Here is a 24,643-nt window from a genome sequence, read left to right as displayed (position 1 = left end):
TGTGTGTGTATGCGTGTGTGCGTGTAGAGTGTGTGTGTGTGCTAAGGTGAATATAAGGTGGATGAATTGGACCGAGTGCAGTATGTGTTTTTGATGCCTTGAGCTTCACCATGGATACTGATTTCATTTCTGTTATGAGGAATGTGTCTGATGATAACGAACAAGCTCTGCTGAGCTTCATCCAGATAGTTGATAATTCAACCCTATTGCCTGTCAGCCTTGTGAGACTAAGAGGTTTCAGGGGGAATACAGTGGAAATAAATATGACCTTTACTGCAGAGCATGCTCTAAGATCAATTGCTTGTCTTGTTTCAGTCTAATATGTGGTTGAATGTTATTTGATCTATGCTGACGGCCTTGCAGAGAAATATCCTTGTGGTTAAGAATTCAAAGGAAATACTATCTTTCTTCATATGGTTAAGGCAAAGAATCAGGAAGTCACCTTTATGACAACAGAACTCCTCACATACGTACATCTCCACCTACAACCCATTTTCACTTTTTAAGGAAACCACACAAAATGCATGGAGGTTTGAAAAAGCCAATAACATAACATTATAAATTTTCCTGTTTTCGAAGTGTAATGGGCCAATAACATAATATCTGGCCAATAACGTAATACATTATTATGAACCCTAATCCACACCCCAAACCTAACCCTAACCCCTAATTACTACAAATAACGGGATGCTATTACGTTATTGGCTGTTATTACATCATTGGCTTTAATAAGGTTTAATCCAGCAGGAAGGTAAACAGGGTAAAAGGTAAATGAGGTTAAATCTTTTCTAAATGCAGCTTAGACATTTAGACAAATACTTCCAGCAATATTATTAACAGAATTAATAGTTTTTCTGTGATGTGGTTCCAAAAATTACTGTTTTGTCTAAGAAGCAAAGACTGAGATATTTACCCAGTCACCCAACAGATCTTTTTGGATGTTTGGATCTTGACTTCTCAATAACCTTCAATTATAAGCAGTAGCTTCCTAAATATAAATCAATTTTAACCACAGCAGTCACAGGTAAGAAAACACACATTGAAATTATTCTGAAATGATCACATACATTATTTTTGGTGTACTGTTGTGTTATCTGGAGAACTTTTTTCTTCAAGCAAGAATATCAGGGTCTACCTTATCTACATTATGTAGTCTATATTTGAGTGTGTGTTTGTGTGTATGTTTTTGTGTTGTCCAGGCTGGTTTTGGTCACAACTAATGCCACAATTTCATGACAAATGTTCATTTACAGAAAAAATGAACAGGCGCAAGTACAACAAACCGTACAATATTTATACTTTTGTATTTTAGTATTGTATTTCGAATTTTATGAAAAATTAAATTGCCAAAAGATTTCATTGACATTGAATGACATGACATTGAATTCTCTCTCTCCCTCTGTCTCTTTCTCTCATTCACTCACTCTACCTTTTTACTCTTTCTCAAACACACACACACACACACACACACGCACACACACACACAAACACTGAGCAAGAGAGGAAGAGAGATAGAGCAAAAGAGAGAGAGAGAAAGAGAGAGAGAAGTTTGCACACACATTTCTACAATGGGAAACCCATACTTCCCCAGGGCAAGGAGGAGTTGTCTCCTAGCAACTGGTTTTCTGCTAAAGCATTTGGTCAGACCAAACAGCTTTTCCACAAAGGAGAACGCTGGCACAGCACTGTGGTTGGTCTGATGTAGTGACACAAAACCAGACATTAAATCAGCAAATGTGAAATAAATAATGCGATGAACTGGGATAAGTTGGAATTTCTGGGATAAGTTGAAAGTTCTAAAATAATAATAAATTATCTTAATGATCGGACAATGTAGCCTATTGTTTCGCTCACATTTCACCTATTATTCTTGGCAATGGTTGAATGTTGCTGTCAACTACTTTACTGTTCTGTGGAATTAATGCACTTCAAAAACCAAAGCAAAGCACTGCATCATGCAAATTCCCTGGCTAGACAGATTTACATTGATTGAGCACACTGAGATGAGCTGAACACGCCTCTTTGGGTAATAGAGTGCCACAGTCAATCACCTATCAGACCGCTATTACAGCTGTATTACTGCCATCCTCCCTATCAGGTAGGTTTTTCCACAAGCTGTGCAGCAATAAATGCAGCCTGTGTGAACAGTGAGGTTTGGTAAGACTGGGGTCGTTTGCTTGAGGCACCAAGGATGATGTGATGTATTCAGATGGGAAATTGTAAGTTAAAATTGGAAACATGGAAATAAACAAGCAAACAGAAAACCCAATCAAATATTTGTTGAAATTGAAAATTTTAGGATAATGATTAAAAATGTAAAAATACTGGAACTGTCAGTAGCAACAGTTACAAGAATCACTTAAGATTCAGGACCAAAAAACGATCTGAGGCTACTCAAATAGAAAGCTTTTTCTATTCTTGTAAAGGTATATTTCTTACATATATTTATACAATTGTCGTGATGGTATCAAACTCTCAAAAAGGTAGTCTAGATTGAAATATTAAGTGTTTATTAAAAAAAAGTAAGAAAACAAATGGAAGGAATTTGAAATTATATGCAGCATTGATAAAATATTCTGCACGGGTGTCCAGTTGTTCAAAAGAGACTTTTCAAGCGTGAACTGTTATTTCGGAGTTTTAAAAAATGTATTATTTAATGTTGTAACATTATCACTTTAAAATGTAATTTCAAGTAATCTTTTCTTACATCAATTATAAGATGAGTGATATTTGTTTTTAGACAAGATAAGAATTTGTGGAACAAATTTCTTTAAATTGACAGTTGTGTACTTCAAAAGATTAATAGGATGACATCTGAGTTCACATTTTAAATTACATTCCAAAGATTGGAAATTAATGGGAAATCCATCAATTTCCCATCAGCGTTGTTTGAGTGCAGTGTGGGATGCTTCATAGGTGGAGATTGAGGTGTTTGGAAGTACCCTAAAAGTCATTACATTGATACAGTCAACCAATAATTTACCTGTAATACCCTCTAAAATTTTTAAATATAAAAGAAAAATACAAGAAGTGTTAGGGATGAAAAAACATCTTATAAGATAACATAAAATATTATGGACTAAAGCTGAACAATGGATCCCTTAAGAACATGTACAGAGTGTAGATCTGTTATGCTGGTGCCGATGCAGAATGACTGATGAAACTGATATGGACAGTTATTATTCAAAATAATTCAAACATTTAGGCATTAAAATTGTATCCATAATTCATGATGCCATTGACAACAGTAAAGTAATTCACAACAAATGACTAGTCAACACCAGCCGCTGATGAATGTGATTAAATATTAACTGTTCATTATTTTAGATTTACACGTCACGCCACACCTGAATCACATTTTTCATATTATCAGTTTCCTCATGCAGCCCTGCAACAAAAACACTGACGTTTCACAATTTGTAATCAAAATAAAAATTAATGTGTCGCAATTAATCACATGCCTAAATTTAAGTTTACATATATATATAAAATGAAAGACATGACCCACTATCAGAGTTTTCACAGCCTAATGACAGGTATGTGACAGCAGGAGCATGATGACTCATCACACTTTACTGTCTGAATCGTCTCTAAGTGGATAAGAGTATGTTCAGAATATGATTTGTCAAAAAAAAAAAAAAACAGATGGAGGGGGGTTCTTTTTTTAATCAGGCAAAACAAACAATCACCGGCTTTTTTAGTTAATGATAGGCCCTATCACCCTAAATTCCAAACAGTCCAATTCATATCTAACATAACTTAAAAAGACGTGAATCCTTTCATTTTCTGTAACGGCCATGATATTGATACTGGTAATGTAAAGATTATTGCATTATAGCCAGTGTTATATAAAATTGAGCATAATGATCACCTTGTATAAGTCTGTATGAGAAACTCTTCAGCATGCACCTTTCAAAAGGCTAGAATTCTAATCACCCATTGTGTGTGTTTATAACTACAGCAGTAAGAAAATGAAAGCACAAAACAGATATGAGTGATCACAGCAGGAGGAGACATCCCCCAAGTGGGTACTGAGTCAGAAGAAAACACATCTTTTTGTATTAAAATGCTGAAGAGCCACAAGTACTTATTTAAGCTTTTGATACTGAGAAGCAATGTTCCCTCTAATTTGTCATGTGGGCAAACACACAGGCTTCCTGAGCGCACTGAGAACCACTGTGAGCAACATCAGATGTGAACACTGTGGCCACACACCAGTATCACACTTGTTCAAAACCTTGGATCATAGCAAGTTGCATGACTTATTGAAAGGATCAACCTCCAGTAGCAGTTTTAATTCGCTTACTTTTAATATAAGTGATTTGGCCCACTTGAAAAGTAAAAAAAACAAAAATCTTGTTGTTCATGAGATGTGCAGTATGTTATCTGTGAGGGTCCTGCTTTGGCCGATGAGGTCCAGTTGTGGCCTGGCTTAGGGTCCTGTTCTGGAAGAAATGACACATGTAAACATTTCAGACATAATATTTTGTTCACATTAAGGCCCCTTCCACACGGTGACGGAACTTTTTGATAAAGCTAATTTTTTCACCGCACATAGAAAAAGATTTGCGTCCACACGACGGCATTTTTCAAAAAGATCTCCGTCCACATGTATCCGCATCAGTGCGCAGGGACATGCCTTGCTTGTTAAGGTCCAGCCTTAACAAGCAACAATCCAGGGCAGCCAAACACACAAGTGCATGATCGAACAGCAGCACATCGTGGCTTGTGCAATTTCAGACTACATTGCAAGCCACTTAATTAAACAGCGAACTCTAGCACGTAGCTGTTACCTTTACTTCTCAGTTGGTTTTATTTATGTAGCATCACTCAGCATCCATCACTTGTAATGGATGTCATCTATTGTAGTGCATGTACATGCGCCAGAGGGCCAGTAACCACTGGGTTGTGATGCTTCACCTGATTGCAGTAAGCAGTATTCAAGACTGCATCATCTGTGACAATTCACATCACAATCTATGCGCTTTATGTTTTTCTGTCACTGGATTTTGATTTTTGAAAATTATTTTATGAAAGCACCAATAAAAAAATAGTTTTACCCGAGTAACTAAATATTTATTCAAGGTAGGGTTAGAAAGTTTGAAATGGCCCAAAGGGTGAAGGACTTCTAAATACACTGTGTCAAAATGGACTTTTTACACTTTTATTATTTAGGCTAACATTTTTTATATTTATATCCATTATTTCTGTTTGTGTACAATTACAGTATAAAACAACAAATAAACAAAATAAGAAATCAGTGTCAGGATTTTTTTAGAACTTTTTTACATGCAGCATATCTGTGTAATGGTAATTAATTACATATGTATAATGTTTTGTTTTTTAAGTCTTGGTACTAACACACGTTTACCAATGTTTCCAAGTCACTGTAGGCTCATGAGTGCTGATTATATGCATATATTCTGTGTATGTGTGGTATGTTGAGTGTGTGGTTGTGTAAAGTGTGTGAAGGTTAATTAATTCCCTGGACAGGGGTACACACATATGTGACAATAGGATTTGTAATGTCCCATTTATGCAAAGACCTCAGCTGGTTTCCAAGGGCAGGCAGATTACTCTTTTCTCCTTTGTTTGCCTTTAGGAAGAGTGAAAGTGTGTTTTATCTTGTTATATATTTCCTATAACCTTTGCTATTGTGTTTTTATGTTAAGTTCCCAAAAAATGCCACAATTGGGTGTATATAAATTGCAACTGTTTAATAATTGAATTCTATATGTATTTTGTATGTAAACTTGCAGTGAAAATAAACTGTGGTTAGCATTATAGCTCCTGCATGTGTTATCCTTTAGAATATTGAATATAGGGGTTAAAAAACATGCCCATGGATTTCAAAATGTTCCTTGACCTTATCATGAACAGAAAGGAAAGGGAAGGGACACAAAACTCTAATGAATGATTGTGAGATTAGGTCGCCATCTTCTGGAAATAAAACAAAGTGCCTCCTGCTTTGACTAAATTATTGTTCAGTAGGACTACAAATTCAACTCCCTCTGCCAGTCAAACAGAAAAATATCAGCTGGATCAATATGTACACTGCCATGAAAATTATGAATGTAATTCATAATTGAATCCATTCATTTATTTCACCCACATGAGTGTTTCTGTTATTAACATCTCCTGTCCTTCCCAGAGGCTTCTTCACACACGTGTATGAAATCAGCTCAGTCTTGTCACCTGTGTTGCTCAGCCATCTGCTGATCATCCAAACTCTACACTACAAATATTCTGTCCAGCATTCAGTTCTTTGCCAGATTGTTAGTGACTTGTTTCTTTTTTCAGAGAACGAACAGATGAGGGCAAAACCATTTCTGCTATATCTTTTGCAATTTAGAGGCTCTATTATAAATTAAGAAACCACTTGCTGAGGTGTGTGGGTGTGTGTGTGTGTGTGTGTGTGTGTGTGTGTGTGTGTGTGCGTGCGTGCGAGCGTGCGTGCGTGCGTGCGTGCGTGCGTGTCACAAAGTCAAGCGTGAAAAAGTCAGTAAAAACCACAAATGTCAGACTCTGAGTGCCATGGTCTTGCTCTGCAGTATACATCGGGTCTTACCTGTTCTGCTGTCAGTCAATACTGACAGTTAGGAAAGTCTGTAAACAGAAATTAAGCATTAGTGGGAGAGTAGGTGAGTCATAACTGAACTGAAATCAAAAGCAAACAGTAAAGTACTTCATAAGACAAACTACAATGAAGAGAAGGTAAAAAGTGAAAAGATAAAAACGAGCAAACACAGAAGAGGAGCAGTGAGTGGGAGGAATCCAAGCGCAGGTATTTCTGTGAACAGGGAAAGAGAGAGAACACAAAGTGACAAAAGAGCAGAAGATATGAGATACACACCTGGCATACACTTCCAGATGTGTACACTGATCCTGACCAACGTCTAATTTGAGAGATTGAACACAGGATAGCATATACCATGACAAACACTTTTGACCTTGATGGACGAGTCATTGGGCAACTACACCCGTTCACTTGACCTGAAATTGATGAGAGAGCAAGCAAATGCATTAAAGCACGTGTGAAATACACAGAATATACTGGCTTTGCACAAATTATAGAGTAATATTCACAGAGTTCCAGGATTCTTAGGAGGAAGCCAATTTTGTACCTGAGCAATAATGAGTGGATATTAAATCCAATGGCCGATGGGACTGAATGAATTGCAACCTGAAAAGACATACTGTCTAGATGTAATGCAAAATTTCACGCACAACAACAAAAGATGTCGTTCCAGATAACCCTGAACATTATCAGCGGGGTAATAATCCATGTCAATAGGCTCCACCAGGAGTGAGATGGGGTTGTTAATAAGCACAAGGCATATACACAGAGTGAACACTTACTGCCTGAAGTCCAAAAGCAAAGAGCAGTGTTTACAATAGGTCAGACATTTCATGATAGCCCCACGGTAGTGCTTATGGTTCAACCGCTCAGTCATTTTCTTTTATAATGTAAATTTAGTCTATAAGATCTTGTATAATCTGGCACCACCACCCCTGAAGGCTTTTGTAAAATCGTGATGAAACCAATGTTAGACCAACTTTAGGTCCTCTGCATTTGGCCAAAACTGTTTCTCAGTCCTAGCTGCTGGGATGTGGAACTCACTGCCGTTATATGTTTGAGAGTCTGATACTCTACATCAGTTTAAACTTAACGTAAAAAAGTGGCTGAAGGACAGTCAGAGCTGTGATCACTAGAGCTTAATGTTGGTTTACCTTGTTTTGATAGTTTGATTTTCATAAACCTGATGTATTTCTGCATTTGCCAAGGGACTACAGATGAGAATTAGCTCTAAGCTATCTCCGGCCTGTGTAACACATTTGTTGTGCAAGGTCCCTGTTAAATAAATGAATAAAATAAATAAATAGGATGAATTAGATTTCTTACTTAGCAGAGTAGGTCAAGTTTTTGGTGAACAGTGTTGTCTATACATACTGAGCACAACTGTGAATATTCTTGCTTTGTGTTTCACTTGAAAGAGTTGCGTTTCAAGACGTGTATGACATAATGAATGTTGAAAAAGGAATGCGCTATGTGAGGAATGCTATGTGATGACTTGTAGGCACTGATGCTAAAGCATTTTACACTCATGACATTCATCCATCAATCCATCCACCCACCCAAATACTGTCCTGTCACAGTATTTGTCTTGTGTTTGGCTGCTTTTCCACCTTGCGGGTAACGTGTGTTGCTGAAGCCTATCTCAGCTGACTACAGGCTTTAGGCAGAGTTCACTGCGATGAAAGACAAACAGCCACTCACACACTAATAAAACACTGTTACGAACAGTGTTTTATTAGATTGTCCTTTAACCTTATAAATCCTGTATATCCAGCTCAGCTCTCATGCGCCAAATAACTTATTCCCTGCGCATTTTTGACTCATGCATTTTGAGGCTATGAGGCTGTTCAGCTTCTTCATATTTTTCAACTTCTCACCACTCTCTTCACACACACACACACACACACACACACACACACACACACACACACACACACACACACACACACACACACACACACACACACACACACACACACACACACACTCACACCTACGGTCAATTCCACAGTGCTGTCTACTCACAACTTATTTTACAAATGACCACAAATCCTATATTTTGATGTTATAGTATCAATCCATTAGTCAGATTACTTTATTCCATCCTGAATGGTACAATAAAGAAAAAAGAGTCATGCCTCTAACCTGCACTAATTGGATGTAACTTTGTCCACTTTGTTCCCAGTTCAGAATAGAGGGGGTTGAATAACGAGGGAAGAAAATTTCCAGGAAAAGTTTGGTGGGGTGGGGGGTTGCCTTGGTTTGTTCAATGTTCACTCATCATACCAGCATCCAAGAGACAGAATACGATTCACCACCTGAAGAATTGAAAAATACAGCGGCTGTTTTGGCATTGACCAGCTGTTAAAAGGAGACCAAATACTGTAGGTAATATTATTGACATTATCTGTTCCTATATCAAGAAGTTTGAGCTTCAGTGTTCAGTGTTGTATGTGTTGCTTCAGACATCATAAGGTTTACTCAGTGACTGCAGAAAGTGCAACATTGTCCATGTTCATTAAGAGGTCTGGATACATGACATATGACATCACAAAATAGTGTCTGACAAATGCAAAGAGGGAAACTCAAACAGGTTGAGTTACATTAAATGTAAAGTGAACTGCAAAACAAACACAGTTGCGGGACAAAAAGCAAATTGCACAGTACTGCTTCATGTGGCCTATGTGTGTAATTTGCGTCTGGAGGGTACCACTTTAATTTATATGTATATAAGTCAAATAAGCAAAACAAGAAAATGTAGTCAGTTGAAGGTGAAGAACTGGAAAATACGGTCACTGAGAAATGAAGAGGATACAAAAAGTTAAACATGGTGAAGAGAAGGAGAGGGATGATGAGGTGGTGTACCTTCGGAGAGAGATCAACATGGTGTCTGCGACTGCATTCATCTTTGGCTCAGTGGTGGGCAGCGGGATCTTCATCGCACCTAAAGGAGTCCTGATGAACAGCGGCAGCATGGGGCTCTCTCTGCTGGTGTGGGCTCTGTGTGGGATCCTCTCCATGTTTGGTGAGATGCTGAGTGGCATGATTTGTCGCTTTAACTTAATCTATCATTATTATTTTTTTTGGTTATTTTATATGTCAAGTAATTTTTACGTATAATAGTAAATGTATCTATCAAATTCATTTTTAGATCAACTTCATATTTGGTTACTCACCAAAATTTGTTTAGTCTTTTTATGGATACAACTGAAAGTAAATAATGTGATAAATAATAATCAAATACAATTACAAGAAACAAACAAGCCATTCATGTTCCCTGTCAAAAATAACTAGCCAAGACCAGCAGAAACACATGTTCAGAACTAAAAATATTCACAATAACTTCAGATGGTAAAAAGATAAAACTCTACTACATTTCATAATAGATGTAATTTATCCAACACATTACATCTACATTACATGATAGATGCAATGTACTAGATTTATAATCCTCTTCAGCAGAATGATCATTTTTTACGAGGAACACCAAGAAACAAATGCAACATGTGGTTTCATCGTACACAATCATCAGCACATGATTGTGCACCATGATGATAATTTGGATGTGTTTAAGATGACAGCAATCTCATGAATTTCACCTTGGGATTTGACATAATCTGAAAAAAGTTATGATCAACACAGAAAATAATGTGTCCTGCATGGTACTCTAGAAAGTTAAGGGGTAATATCAATTAGTACAAATACATTTGCAAAAATATAGATATGAAAAAAATTGGCATTTTTACCTGAATACTGAAAAGGAAAATTTTAGCTGACAAGTATTTATTGAAAATGTTACTAATTATGTCAATGGTTAGCATCTTATCTTGTGAGTTGATAGCACTGTTGTACTTGTCAGATTAGTGTTCAACACCTCCAAACCCTCTGTCATGGACACTAGCAAGTTGCTTATTCTTTCATAAGGTGTGGAAATACTGTATATATGGTAACTCCCCTTTGAGTCACAGTAATGGACTGAAAGGGGAGTCTTGTTTCATGTGTCTTGTTTCATTAGGGGCCCTGTGCTACGCTGAACTAGGTACCACTTTTACAAAATCAGGGAGCCACTACACTTATCTACTGGAGACACTGGGACCACTGCCTGCCTTTTTGCGACTTTGGGATGAATTCATTATTATCAGGTTTGTTATTTTCACCTCTTCTATTTTACCTGATTGAAAGTCAAAACCTACCACATTTAATGTTTCCAGACCAGCTGTGAATTCCTACTTGTCCTTGGCTTTTGGTCACTATGTGGTGGAGCCATTCTTTGCACCATGCACCACTCCCACGGTGCTGGTTAAACTCATCAGCATCCTCGCAGTGAGTGAGTGGCTTTATACTTCCTCTGTCCATTCACAACATTATTATACCACTCAAACACGTCTGTGCAGTGCAACTTGACCATTCATGAACCTCAGTTTTACCAGTTATTTGTTTTTCACTGCTTGTAGCTTTTGTCGTGGCAGTCAACTGCTGGAGTGTGACCATGGCCACACGAATCCAGGTCCTCCTGACTGTCATTAAGATGTTTGCTCTTGTCCTCATCATCGTTCCTGGTGTCATTGCACTGGCTAAAGGTGAGAGACTGTAAATTATTATTAAGGTACAATCATGATTCATTTGTAGATAACACTCAGCTACCCTGTGAATAAATAAATTATTATTAAGTTTAGATTTATATTAATCGTTAGATAATGCTCAGCTACTCTGTGAATAAATCTTCTTTTTAGGAAAAACAGACAATTTCCAGAATGGTTTTGAGCTTGACGTAATAACATTGGACAAGTTGCCACTGGCCTTCTATAATGGACTTTATGCTTTTGGTGGATGGTAAGTAATAATTATGTCATTGGGAATTCTGGTTGGAATTCAAAGAGTCTCATTGTCTTTTTCTTTTTCCTGTAGGTTTTCACTGAATAGCATTACAGAAGAAGTTAAAAACCCCAACAGGTATCAATAATTAGTTTACTCTCCAGTCAGTGTTATTTTTTCTCATTATACTACATACTACATTCTGGTAAATTTTCCTATTTGTTTCCGATCATGTCAGAACCTTCCCACTGGCAATAATCATCTCCATGGTGACAGTGACAGTTTTTTATGTACTTGTTAACATGTCGTACTACACCATGATGACGCCGGCTGAGCTGCTGCAGTCTGACGCTGTGGCTGTGGTATTATTTTTTTTATATTTAATTAATTTTAAAAAAGAAAAGATGATGAAAGGGGTGAATATGAAACATTTTTCTTCATCTCTGTGTCTGTGTCAGAGAGATGTGGATTTGTGATTTTCCGTACAGTAACACCTTGAGATACCAATTTGATTCATTCTGCGATTGAGCTTGTAAGTCAATCTGCTTGTATCGCAAAAGAATTTTCCTCATTTAAATTATCTAAAATAATTTTGATCCATGTCAGCCTTGTAAAAAAGCCCCAAACTCCGTAAATTATGTGTATAGTTAATTAAACGCACCAATGTAATCAAAGTCTACGATGCACTGGCAATGTGTCTGGAGTTTCCTCCGCCTCTCACCTGTAGTCTGCTGGGGTAGGCTCCAGCACCCACGTGACCTAATTAGTGGGAGAAGTGGGGGGAAAAAATCAATAGATGTCTAGATGATAAAATATGTAAAGACACGTAAAAGTCACAAGCACACACGAGCTACATCTTTATTCAGGCTACATGTGGTAAAGAATCAGATGCAGTCTCAGCTGATATCCATCCACGATCTAACAGTGGTGCCCTAAAGCATGACTCTTAACTTGGATTTCTACTCGTATCTCGAACAAAACTATGGATAGGGTGATGGCATGTCTCGCAAAAAAACTTGTATTGTATCTCAAGGTACTACTGTACATTGAAAGGGTGACTGAAGAAACAGAAATCCTGGGGAAAATCCAAGAAATTAATTGTATTACAATTTGGTTAAATATCATGTCTGCAGACATTTGCAAACCGTGCCCTTCATAGTATAGCATCTGTGATTCCCATTCTTGTGGCCTTGTCCTGCCTTGGAACAATTAATGTCAGCATTTTTGGTGCACCCAGGTAATGTGGTCACAGAAACATGATACATTTCATTCAAAAGCCTGAAAATAAGGATGTGACTCTCGTGTTTGTTTTACAGGATGATGTTTGTGGGAGCCAGAGAGGGTCACTTGCCTCCAATCTTTTCTATGATTCATATCCGGAGTAAAACTCCCTTACCTGCTGTGCTGTTAATGGTAATGTAACCTACACCTTACACCCTAAAACAGTGGTTCGCAAGCACTAGGTCAAGACCAGTACAGAATGTTTAAATTAAATTTTTTTTTCAATTGATTGTCAGTCTAAAGGTATCTTATTTGAAAAGTAACTTCTGTGCGGAATGTCGCATAGACGAAGGCGTGCGTCTGTGCCACTTGATGGATCTCGGTCACGTGATGGATTAACAGTCGTTACCCAAAAGGGTAAACCCACAAGCTAGCAAAAATGAGTAAAAAAACAGACATCTTTGGCGAGCTTCTTTGGAAAGGGGAAAAGGCCCAATGAGGAGACAGAAGAAGAGCCTACGACTTCCAAAAAAACAAAATCTGCAGTGTTTCTGGACGATGTGGAGGATGGTGGCCTTAGAGTAGAAAGGGTTGGCCACTGAGGGGGTGAGACATCTGCACAAAGAGTAGATGTCCCTCTCCAGGGAGCGTCCTGTGATCAATGATGTTTATGGCTCGGGTGCAAAATAATCAATTTTACAAATAAAAGTATTAATGTTGAGTATGAATTACAGTCGTTATTTAGCTGTTTTCTGTTTCCAGTACCCCTTGACAGTGTTGTTCTTAACCACCGGAGAGATATACCAGCTCATCAACTTTGCCTCCTTTTCTCGCTGGTTGTTCATTGCCATGGCAACCACAGGGATGCTCATACATCGATATCGCTTCCCTGTCCATCCAAGACCTTTCAAGGTTTGTATTTTTAATCAAGTCAATCTATACAGCATTTACCATAGAAGTTTATCCTAAACAGACAATCTGTTTGATTTGCTTGTCTTTGATTTCTTTCAGGCACCCGTGGTCATTGTCCTCACTTTCACAGTGGTTTGCTTCTTCATCGTGGGTCTGTCTTTGTATTCAGACCCATGGAACACAGGGTGGAGCTGTGCTCTGACACTGGTCGGGGTCCCATTCTATTATTTGACCACTAACCAATTTTGCTTACCGTCTAGATGGAGACGTGCCTTCAGTAAGTCCTGTCAAACTAGCCTGAGTTGATAGTCCAGTATTTCTGTCTGTAACCCTTTTGTCCTGTTAGTGAGAAAGGTGTCATTTTTAATTTTAAAGGGGTCCTATCATTAAAAAAAAACACACACATTTTTTTCAAGTCTGTACATATACATAGTGGAAAACAAAGGCTTCCTGCATCAATAGATATTTGGAAAAAAGTTCCAGACAATGGATGATCGGTAGTGGAAGTGCGTGAGTTCATGTGGCGCATGTAAACAAAACAGACATGAACGCGAGGGGGTAGGGGGTTGCTGATGGAGGGAGTTTGGAGCCACGCCCCTTAACACAGAGAGTTTCAGAACAGAAGTGATTCAAACCATATTCAATCAAAGATATTGAGGAACATGTATCATTTTGGGGCAAGACATTTCAATAGAATGTAGTTGGACATCTGACAGCTGAATGACATGAATTAAAAAAGCATAATATGGGACCTTTAAGGTTTTTGACAGTTTGGGAGTCATTATATTTTGTAGCGAAAATGTGTTTCATTTTTTTTAGATAAATTTGGAAATTGAGACAAATCTGATACTTCCATTTTTCATCACTATGTAAATGATATGATGACGATGTATTTTCGGTTCAATGAAATGTTTTCTCCTGTTTCCTCCAACCTTGAAAAACATGCACTTTAAGTGAATTGATAACTCCAAATTGTCCATGTGTGGTCCTCCAATGAACTGGGGACTCATCCAGTGAGGACTCAGCCTCTCAGCTGGAACAGGTTCCAGTAAACCCATGGCCTGGATTTGAAATAGCTGTTCAAGAAGATGAATGATAAAGGAATGCATGCACATTTTTTTGAACCCAGTCAGATATAAGGAGAACATACAAGGAGAAAAGACTCAAACACAGTCTCTTCTTGCTATGACACAACAGCACTACTCACTGCACTACTCACCCACTGCAAGAAATCCCAGTTATTGTCATGTAACCCAATGTAACGTCCTCGGATGTGGACAAGGACAACAGGTCCTTTGAGGTTAAGTAAGAGGGCCATGAGAGTTGATAAATGCTAAATTGGGGAAAAATAGAAACATTTTCTGGAGGTCACTTGGTTTGTTCAGGAAATTGTACTACAAAAATAGTTAAAAGAAGTTTTTTAAACTTCAAATTTCTTAACACTTAAAAATGACCCATTTAGCAGATGGTTTTCTGTGCTTAACACCACTAATTTTATCCCAGTGAGAGAGAATGAAAGTCCTTCTAACCTTCTTCTCATTCTGATTCTTTGACATTCCCAGACTCCTGCAGCAAAAAGCTGCAAATCCTCCTGGAGGTGGTCCAGCAGGAAATCAAGACGTACTGACGACCTCAAAGCCTACCAGACTGTCTGGATACCACCTGAAGAAGAGCTATAATCATTTATCACTACTAAAGTTTTGTTTTTGGGGTACTTTGTGATGAATTTAAAAGGGAAAGATTTAAAGGGGATTGGTCAGTGATCTTAGAATTTTTTCTGTACCAGTGTGGCTGTTTTCTATTGCTTGAATTTTTCCTGAACGCCTCCGGTTCTGCTGAACATGTTATATTTTAATCCTGAAATTCTTTTTTTTCATAAAGCTTTCTATAAATCAATAAATTTGGTGAGTTTAAATGACTTCAGATTAAATGACTCATATTTAATTAAATGAAGGCAATTTTCAATTTCTTTGCGACAACACACCAAAGAGTGTTTGGTTTTTGATGCCATTTATTGCTTTGTGGCACATTCATTCTCACATTTAACTCTGTAAACAATGGTGGTGATCAAAAAAACACAGTATAGTTATGTACCATTACTGGAAGGAAATTCGTATTGACCAGCCTTGATCTACATGAATCTGTCTAAAACTTTTTAGATAAAACTGAACTGTAATCCATAGCACTATTCTTCCCTAGTGAGTTACCATCACCACAGGTGTACTCACTAACACACACAAACAAACAAAAATATTGCGTAACATATGACAAAGTGTTGACTCTGACAGTGCTGGGACAGACTGTGCAGGGTCACAGGTAAGATACCTGGAGCTGCCATTGAAGAGCTGCCCTCTAATGGATCTTCCTGCAGCTCCTCTTCAAGGTCCAGACGAGGCCTCTTTGAGGGTCTCTTTACAGTTGGGAGTGACACCACAGACATACAGTACATACACAGACAGGTGCACAACACTACCCACTGTGCCTTCGTGCCTCCTACTCACAGCATATCCAATATTTAGATTGTATTGGTCTATCCCAAATGATACTATAGAGAAAGAGAGTCAGGCCTCTAATCTGTCCAGGACAAGTTGGGGGAAAGTTGCCATGGTTTGTTCAGTGTTTGTTCAACATACCAGTGTCCGGGAGACAGAATACAGATCACAAACTGAAGAACTGTGAAACACGCAACTGCCGCATTGACATTGAGCAGATTTGGGGGGGCAGTGGCTTGATGGTAGAGCAGGTCATCCAAAGATTGTAAGATCTGCGGTTTGATTCCCACTCCCGCTCCCCTAGTCACTTGTCGTTGTGTCCTTGGGCAAAAATAATTTTTCCATTGGTTCTTAAAAATTCATTCCACTTCAGTCTGACACAGTTAGTGTTTGTGTGTGTCTGTGTGCATGTGGTGTGTGCATGAGTGCATCAGTGCATGTCTTTGCGGGTATTTTTGCATGTGTGCGTGTATCAGTATTTGTCTTTTTGGTGAGCTCAGTTTAACAAACAAGACCTTCAGCAGTAAATTGTGTGTATGCTAATGAGTTAGTGGCTTTCCTCTGCTGGTTGATGTATTCTCCATGCAGTCTTTGGGGTTTGGAGGTTCACAGGTCATCATCGATTGTTGTTCCCCCGTTTACCTACCACTGCTGCCAGGATAGCTGAGGTGCGATGGCAAAAACAAGAGAAGGGCAGGGTCAGCAGCAGTTATGACCCACAAATCGCCAAAATCCCCAAAAGATGATTATACTTATGAGGACAGCAGACCATAAGACATTAAAAGCAGGATCTGTTCAAAGAAATTTGCCGAATATGAAAACCTATTTGTTGTCGAACTCAGAATTTTTTAACACTTCAGACTAACCCATTTAATTGATGGCTTTCTGTGCTTAACACTACTGATTATATGGCAATTACAGAGAATAAAAAACCTTATCAACTTCTGCTCATTCTGATTCTTTGAAATTCCCAGACTCCTGCAGCAAGAAGCTGCAAATCCTCCAACACAAATGAGCAGTTTCATAAAATAACCTGATAAAGTGTCCCCAATATCAGTTTTTTACCTGATTACCTCATTGGCAGAGACAAACATTGAATCACCAGTGTGTCATTGCAGAATGCTCGAGGGATTAATGTCCTATAGCTGTATCACATAAAACAAACAGAAACTTTTACCTTGTAGTACTCTAAAATACAGAGAATATCACTTAGTAATTCCCGCTCCCGCCAAGACATCCTCCGGAGTGTGAGCTGACGGTGGGAGGTGTCACCTCACCTCCCAGCCATTGCCGAGGCTCCCTTGAGCAAGGCACCGTCCCCTCCCACAAACTGCTCATTTGGGATGCGATCCCCCACGCGACCCTTCACTTTGCCTCTCCCTATATATACATATTAATTGCATGCCTACAGGCCCCATGTGTGTTGTGTTTGTTCAGGGGCCTGTATACAACAAATACAGTTAGACATGCACTACATACATATGTGTGCATGTCTAACTGTATTTGGAGAGTGGTAAAGAGAATTTCCAGTTTTGGGATCAATAAAGTTCGCGGTGCACTGGCGTCGTGCCCGGAGTGTCCCCCACCTCGCGCCCGATGCCGCCGAGATGGGCTCCGGCTCCCCGTGACCCGCTGCGGCGGATATGGCGGTGGTAATCTGAAGATGACTGACTGGGATCAATAAAGTATAATTCTTATTCTTTTTTTTTTTTCTTCATTGTCCACACCAAAGATTTGATGGGGCACAGAAATGAGGAAAGAACATCATAGGAAGGATAAGTAGGGAGACAGGGAAAGGAACTGCTGCCACTGATTATGAAGCATGTTGCAAAGTCCTGCTCCATGTAGCCTATTTGTACAAAGTATGACGAAATTGGACTAAATAATGACGTGCATGTAAATGTTAAATAAATAAAACAACAAACTGAATAAGGTGAAAAACTGGAATCTACAGTCACTGACAAATGAACATGACACAAAGAGAGAAATATGGTGAAGAGAAGGAGAAGGATGTTGAGGTGGTGCACCTTCGGAGAGAGATCGACCTGGTGTCTGCGACTGCATTCGTCTTTGGCTCAGTGGTGGGCAGCGGGATTTTCATCGCGCCTAAAGGAGTCCTGATGAACAGCGGCGGCGTGGGGATCTCTCTGTTGGTGTGGGCACTGAGTGGGATCCTCTCCATGTTTGGTGAGATGCTGAGTGTCATGATTTCATGATTTATTTCTTCAATTGAATTTTACATTAATATTTGATTATTTTGTGTGTCAAGTAATTGTTACATATAATAGTAAATGTATCTATCAAATTCATTTTTAGATCAAGTTCATATTTGACTACTCAACTTAATTGTCTTTATATGGATACAACAGACACCAAATGATGTGATCTGTTAAATTGTAATAATAGCTGAAATATGTAGCCAATATTTAATAATTAAACACAATTACAAGAGACAATTGGATCATTTGTGTTCCCAGTCAAAAATGACTATTCATTATACTAAGGCAGTGTAAAAAAAAAGAAAAAAGAAAGTCTACGTATGAAACCATTATTAGTAATGAAGAGTTGTAGACATTCCCATATTCAATGGTTTAAAAACATGTTACAAATTGAAACTAAGTTGCCTGTCATAAATAGCATAATATGTTTCAGTTGAGTCTTTGTTATTGTCACAATAATCCCCATCAATGACTTTTGTTCTTCTCAAAATAGGTTGTGTGAGGTCAGGTCAGTGAGACCTACAGACAATATTTGACAAACACAAATACAAAGCTAAAATATTTACAATAACTTGAGCTGATAAAAAGTTAAACTATATCAGGTGATGATAGATCTATGGATTTATAATCATCTTCGATAGAGTTGTCATTTTTGTCCAGGAACTCAGGAATTTCACTTAGGGCTTTGATATAATCTGAAAAATGCTACACTATCAAAAGAAATTATATGAGCTGTTTTGTCCTCTTAATAGAAAATCTGTTTCAAATCAAGAGCTATTATACTGTATATAAAGTACATTTCCAAAAATACATTTGCAAATATATTTGGCAGTTTAATCTGCATATACAGTACTCAGAATGCAAAACGTTGGTGAAAACTAGTAAAAATAATTATAAAAACTGTATTGTAGTGTCATAAGAAGTTTATAAATTCATAACAGAGTCTATTTTGTATGTGTGTGGAATCCATACAGAACTTGGTATGTAAGTTTTACATTTCTGTCTGATTTGGACAAATGAAAGCAGACAAAACTGAAAACCAGAGCAGTTAGATGTAACAAAGTAAATATACACTTCACATTACATCATGCAGCTGTCCAACTGTCCAACATTTCACTGCACTTGGGTAAAACACCATCAAAGCCTCTGTCCCAGATATTCTGCTGATCGAGAATTTTTAATTGTTATAAAATGCAGAAAAGCATATTTCCCCTTTCAGTCCCACCAATGAATAACCATTTTAGCTAAATTAAAGAAATGTATAAAAAATATAGAAAGTATTAACACATTTCATGTGTTTATACATTTCATGTGTTTTGTTTCATTAGGGGCCCTGTGCTATGCTGAACTTGGCACAACTTTTACAAAATCCGGGAGTCACTACACTTATCTACTGGAGACACTGGGGCCACTACCTGCCTTCTTACGACTATGGGATGAATTCATAATTATCAGGTTGGTTAATTTTATCCTTTTTGTTTTACCTGATTGAAAGTCAAAACCTACCACATTTGATTTGTTCCCAGACCAGCTGTGAATTCCTACTTGTCCTTGGCTTTTGGTCACTATGTGGTGGAGCCATTCTTTGCACCATGCACCTCTCCTACTGTGTTGGTTAAACTCGTCAGCATCCTCGCAGTGAGTGAGTGGTTTTAAAATTCTTCCCTCCACTCATAACATTGTTATATCATTCAAACACGTCTGTGCAGTGCAACATGTACATTCATGAACCTCAGTTTTACCAGTTATTTGTTTTTGACTGCTTGTAGCCTTTGTCGTGGCAGTCAACTGCTGGAGTGTGACCATGGCCACACGAACGCAGGTCCTCCTGACTGTCATTAAGATGACGTCTCTTCTCCTCGTCATCATTCCTGGTTTCATTGCACTGATTAAAGGTGAGAGACTGTAAATTATTATTAAGGTACAATCATGATTCATCTGTAGATAACGCTCAGCTACCCTGTGAATAAATATTCTTCCTTTTAGGAAAAACAGACAATTTCCAGAATGGTTTTGAGCTTGACTTAATAAAGATAGATAAGTTGCCACTGGCCTTCCATAATGGCCTTTATGCTTTCGGTGGATGGTAAGCAATAATTTATCATTGTGAACCCTGGTTGGAATTCAAAAAGCCTCATTGCCTTTTTCTTTTTCTTGCAGGTTTTCACTAAACAGCGTTACAGAAGAGGTCAAAAACCCCAAAAGGTATCAAGCATCTGTCTACTCATTTCTGTGTTTTGCATATTTTTTACAATTAGCTAAATATTACAATCTGTATCCCATCATGCTAGAACTTCTGAACATTCTGATAATTTTCCCTATGTGTATCTCATTATGTCAGAACTTTCCCACTGGCAATAATCAGCTCCATGGTGACAGTGACAGTCTGTTATCTGCTTGTTAACATGTCGTACTACACCATGATGACCCCAGCTGAGCTCCTGCAGTCTGACGCTGTGGCTGTGGTATTGTTTTTTTTGTTTGTTTTTTTGTTTTTTATTTTATTTAAGTCATTTGAATGGCAAGAGTAAGAGATGGTGAGAAGGGTGAAAAATAATATAAATGCTTTGTCTCAGTGTGTGTGAGTGTGTCAGAGACATGCAGAGTACAATTTCAGATCCATATTTGAGATTTTGCATACTATGATTGAAGAATAGAAACAGAAATGCTGTTGAAAATTGTAAGAAGTTAACTGTATTAGTTTGGTCAAATGTCATGTCTGCAGACATTTGCAAACCGTGCCCTTCATGGTATGGCATTTGTGATTCCCATTCTTGTGTTCCTGTCCTGCCTTGGAACAATTAACGTCAGCATTTTTACTTCACCCAGGTAATGTGGGCACAGAAATATTGCAATGTTCATTTAATGTGTCTAAAAATAAGCATGTGGCTCTTACTATTTGTATTACAGGATGATATTCGTGGGAGCCAGAGAGGGCCACTTGCCTTCAATCTTCTCTATGATCCACATCCGCAGAAAGACACCTTTACCTGCTGTTCTGCTACTGGTAATGTAGTTTACACCCTTCTTCCTGATTGCAATCACACAAATATTAAAGCAACATTAATACATGAAGAGACAAAAAAAGAGACAAAGTATCTTTGTTTGTGTGCATACATAATTATGATGAAGAACTAAACATCTCGAGGGCCATTTACAGCTATTATATGTTTCAAAATGCATCATTCAGCAAATAAAAAGTGTCCAAAGATTCAGATGGCTAGAATATTCAGCGACAAGAAACGCTGCTTTCTCTTTTTGTTTTTGTTTTAAGAATTGTAAAAAGATTAATTAATTCATTCATCTTCTAAACCCAATTCATCCGCTGCCACGGGTCATAGGGTGCTGGAGCATATCCAAGCCGACTGCGGGGGTGAGGCAGGGGACACTCCAGGCGCAATTCCAGTGCATATTAGAACTATACATACATATTTTAATACGCTATTATATGGTTTTATTTTTATTTCATTGTACAGTAACATGATATCATGTCCTTTTAACAGTTTTGTAGTGATTTTACAATTCCAATATTTGTGGCGGATAGATGAAAAATCGAGTCTTTTTTTTTTTTTTAAACTGACAATTGAAAATGATTTACTTAAAACAATGTAAGCTGGGGGATGCCTGTTTTTTTTTTTTCATTTCCGTTGTTTTTTTTGTCCTGTAGTTGTTTCTGGTAAGTCTTACTTTCTAACATGGAGTAGTAATTGAATTTTTAAAAAAAACATAATATGGTGACTGGTGATAGTAATTTAATAAATAGCTACTTACATACAATGGTAAAGGCCGTTGTTTTCTGTAATATCTACAGTGTAACACATCTGATGCCTATTATGAAACGATGAAATGAATCATTTCTTTTGTGCCAGAAATTTTTTGGCACAATTTTCTGTCAAGTATGTTTTAGAAACATGAAAGAAATACAGGATGAACAAGCAGCTGTTCTCTCTCTGTGTGAGTGTGAGCCTCCCTGAGGTCTTGGACTAGAACCACCTCTGATTAACTTCCATTTCTTTTGAGACTAATTCTCAACACAGGAGCATATACCTTATTTATGTTCAGTCTGAAACATGCATAGAAGAAGAAAAACTGAAACTGAAAATCTAATGATGTATAATGTGTCCCTGGGTGTTACCTATATCCTCACTTTCGGCCTTAGAGGAGAAAGGGCTGGCCACTGAGGGTGTCAGGTGTCTGCACATAGAGAAGGAATGTCCCTACGAGGGAGACTCCTCTGATTAACATTTACAGCTCGAGTGCAAAGTAAAACAATATGTAAATAAGAGTCCTGATGTCTTGAGTTAGTCTTTTATCTGTTTTCTGTGTCCAGTACCCCTTGACATTGGTGTTCTTAACCACCGGAGACATTTACCAGCTCATCAACTTTGCCTCCTTTTCTCGCTGGTTGTTCATTGCCTTGACAACCACAGGGATGCTCATCCATCGACATCGCTTCCCTCTCCATCCAAGACCTTTCAAGGTGTGTGTTTTTAGTTTCCTCATAAAAAACTATTCTAAGTGCAGCCAAAACTGACAGAGAAGTGTTTACTTGCTTTTCTCTGATGTTTTTTAGGCACCCTTGGTCATTGTTGTCACTTTCACAGTGGTTTGCTTCTTCATTGTGGGTCTGTCTTTGTACTCGGACCCCTGGAACACAGGGTGGAGCTGTGCTCTGACACTGATTGGAGTCCCATTTTATTATTTGACCACTAAGTGCTCTTGCTTACCGTCAAGATGGAAACATGCCTTCAGTAAGTCCTGCAACCCCAATGTGAGTTGAGAAACAGACAGACAGACAGACAGACAGACAGACAGACAGACAGACAGACAGACAGACAGACAGACAGACAGACAGACAGACAGACAGACAGACAGACAGACAGACAGACAGACAGACGGACTTAGAATTTCTGAACACGTCAGTCTGACCCAGTTTGTGTGTCTGTGTCTGTGTACACGTGGTGTGTGCATGAGCGCATCAGTGCATGTGTTAGTGGCCTTTATCTGCTTGTTGGTGCCTTCCCACACAGTCTTTGGGGTTTTGGAAGTTCCCAGTTCATCATCGATTGTTGTTCCCCTGTGGGTCTAACTGTGCCGCCAGGGTGGCTGAGGTGCCATGGGAAATACAAGAGGAGTGCAGGGCCAGCAGCAGTAATGACCAACACATTCCCAAAATCCCCAAAAGACGACAATGTTCATGTGGACAACAGGATCTAAGACATTATGAAAACCCATTTGTTGTCAAGTTTAGAACACTTATTTAGCTGATGGCTTTTTGTGCTTAACACCACTGATTTTATCCCAGTGACAGTGAATGAAAATCCTTCTCATCTTCTGCTCATTCTGATTCTTTGACATTCCTAGACTCCTTCAGCAAGAAGTTGCAAATCCTCCTGGAGGTGGTCCAGCAGGAAATGAAGACGTACTGATGACCTCAAAGACCTACGAGACTCTCTGGATACCACCTGAATAAGATCTATAATCATTTGTCACTACAGTTGAAAGCTTTGTTTTTGGGGTCTGATTCATAATTTTATTAGAAATGTGATTTAAAGGTGATTAGTCAGTTAACATACTTATAATGAGCATTTTTACTGTACCAATATGACTGTTTTCTATCTCTTCAAATTTTCAAGAATCGCTCCAGTTGTACTGGAAACCTTAATTTTTTCCTCTGAAAATCAAATTTCACAAAGCTTTGTATGAATCAATAAATTTGTTGAGACTAAATCTTTCAGCTTTTTGTCGCACTTCATCAAATTAAGGTGATACTCCATTCCTTTGGTACAGTACCCATGGAGGGGTTGGTTTTTGAAGCCATTCATTGTTTTCATTTTTTGCACCAAGGCAATCAAACTACCCACTGAAACACTGCATTGCCCTGATGCAGGACTGGTTTCTTATTTTTTTTCCCCACTGGAGAAAACTCATTTGTAAGGGTCAGCAGTTCAGATGGGAGCTTGTCCAATTGTCTTCTGGCTTTGTCTGAAAAAACCTATTGACTTATGAGACAATTTTACACAATCAAATGCAACACTTGCATCTAGAGGAAGTTGTGGAAGTTTGTTCAGAGGTCAGGTAAGTAGAAGACTTAACAGGTGGAACAATGGAACCATGAATAGTATTTAAAAAACAAACAAACAAAAACATAGGCTTTCATACAAAACAAACAACTTTCATACAACTGAATACTGGTGATACTGTTGTGTCTTTTTGTCTGAGATTTTGTTGATATGATTGCATGTCAGAGTGCAGCTCATTGATTTTATGTACATATAAAGCTGGATTCTAGTGTAAAAATACTTGAGCTCTCTTACACTGTCTATATTGTCTCCATTACAGTCATACTAAGATAGTCCGTGTGACTGTATAGCAACTTTTTTCCCAAAATTTTGTGGATCATAATT

At 38.2% G+C, this 24,643-nt stretch overlaps 2 protein-coding genes across 2 annotated transcripts; both read left to right on the top strand.

Moving 5' to 3' along the window:
• Positions 1-9,379: 9,379 nt before the first annotated feature.
• Positions 9,380-15,152, top strand: LOC137589238 (cystine/glutamate transporter-like). Its single transcript, XM_068306845.1, has 12 exons — positions 9,380-9,602; positions 10,593-10,719; positions 10,789-10,904; positions 11,032-11,157; positions 11,311-11,410; positions 11,486-11,530; positions 11,631-11,754; positions 12,526-12,629; positions 12,709-12,805; positions 13,376-13,525; positions 13,625-13,802; positions 15,088-15,152. The coding sequence occupies exons 1-12, from the start codon at positions 9,380-9,382 to the stop codon at positions 15,150-15,152; spliced, it is 1,455 nt and encodes a 484-aa protein (XP_068162946.1).
• A 2,829-nt stretch (positions 15,153-17,981) lies between these two features.
• Positions 17,982-23,927, top strand: LOC137589240 (cystine/glutamate transporter-like). Its single transcript, XM_068306846.1, has 12 exons — positions 17,982-18,204; positions 19,565-19,691; positions 19,763-19,878; positions 20,006-20,131; positions 20,223-20,322; positions 20,397-20,441; positions 20,578-20,701; positions 20,962-21,065; positions 21,147-21,243; positions 22,567-22,716; positions 22,810-22,987; positions 23,601-23,927. Exons 1-12 carry the CDS (start codon positions 17,982-17,984, stop codon positions 23,663-23,665), a joined length of 1,455 nt encoding a protein of 484 aa, XP_068162947.1. The 3' UTR covers positions 23,666-23,927.
• The last annotated feature ends 716 nt before the right edge of the window (positions 23,928-24,643 follow it).

The sequence above is a fragment of the Antennarius striatus genome, chromosome 22 (genome assembly GCF_040054535.1).
Source record: "Antennarius striatus isolate MH-2024 chromosome 22, ASM4005453v1, whole genome shotgun sequence".
Taxonomy (NCBI): Eukaryota; Metazoa; Chordata; class Actinopteri; order Lophiiformes; family Antennariidae; genus Antennarius; species Antennarius striatus.
Note: the sequence above shows the minus strand (reverse complement) of the source record. Positions and strands in the feature narration are given on the sequence as shown.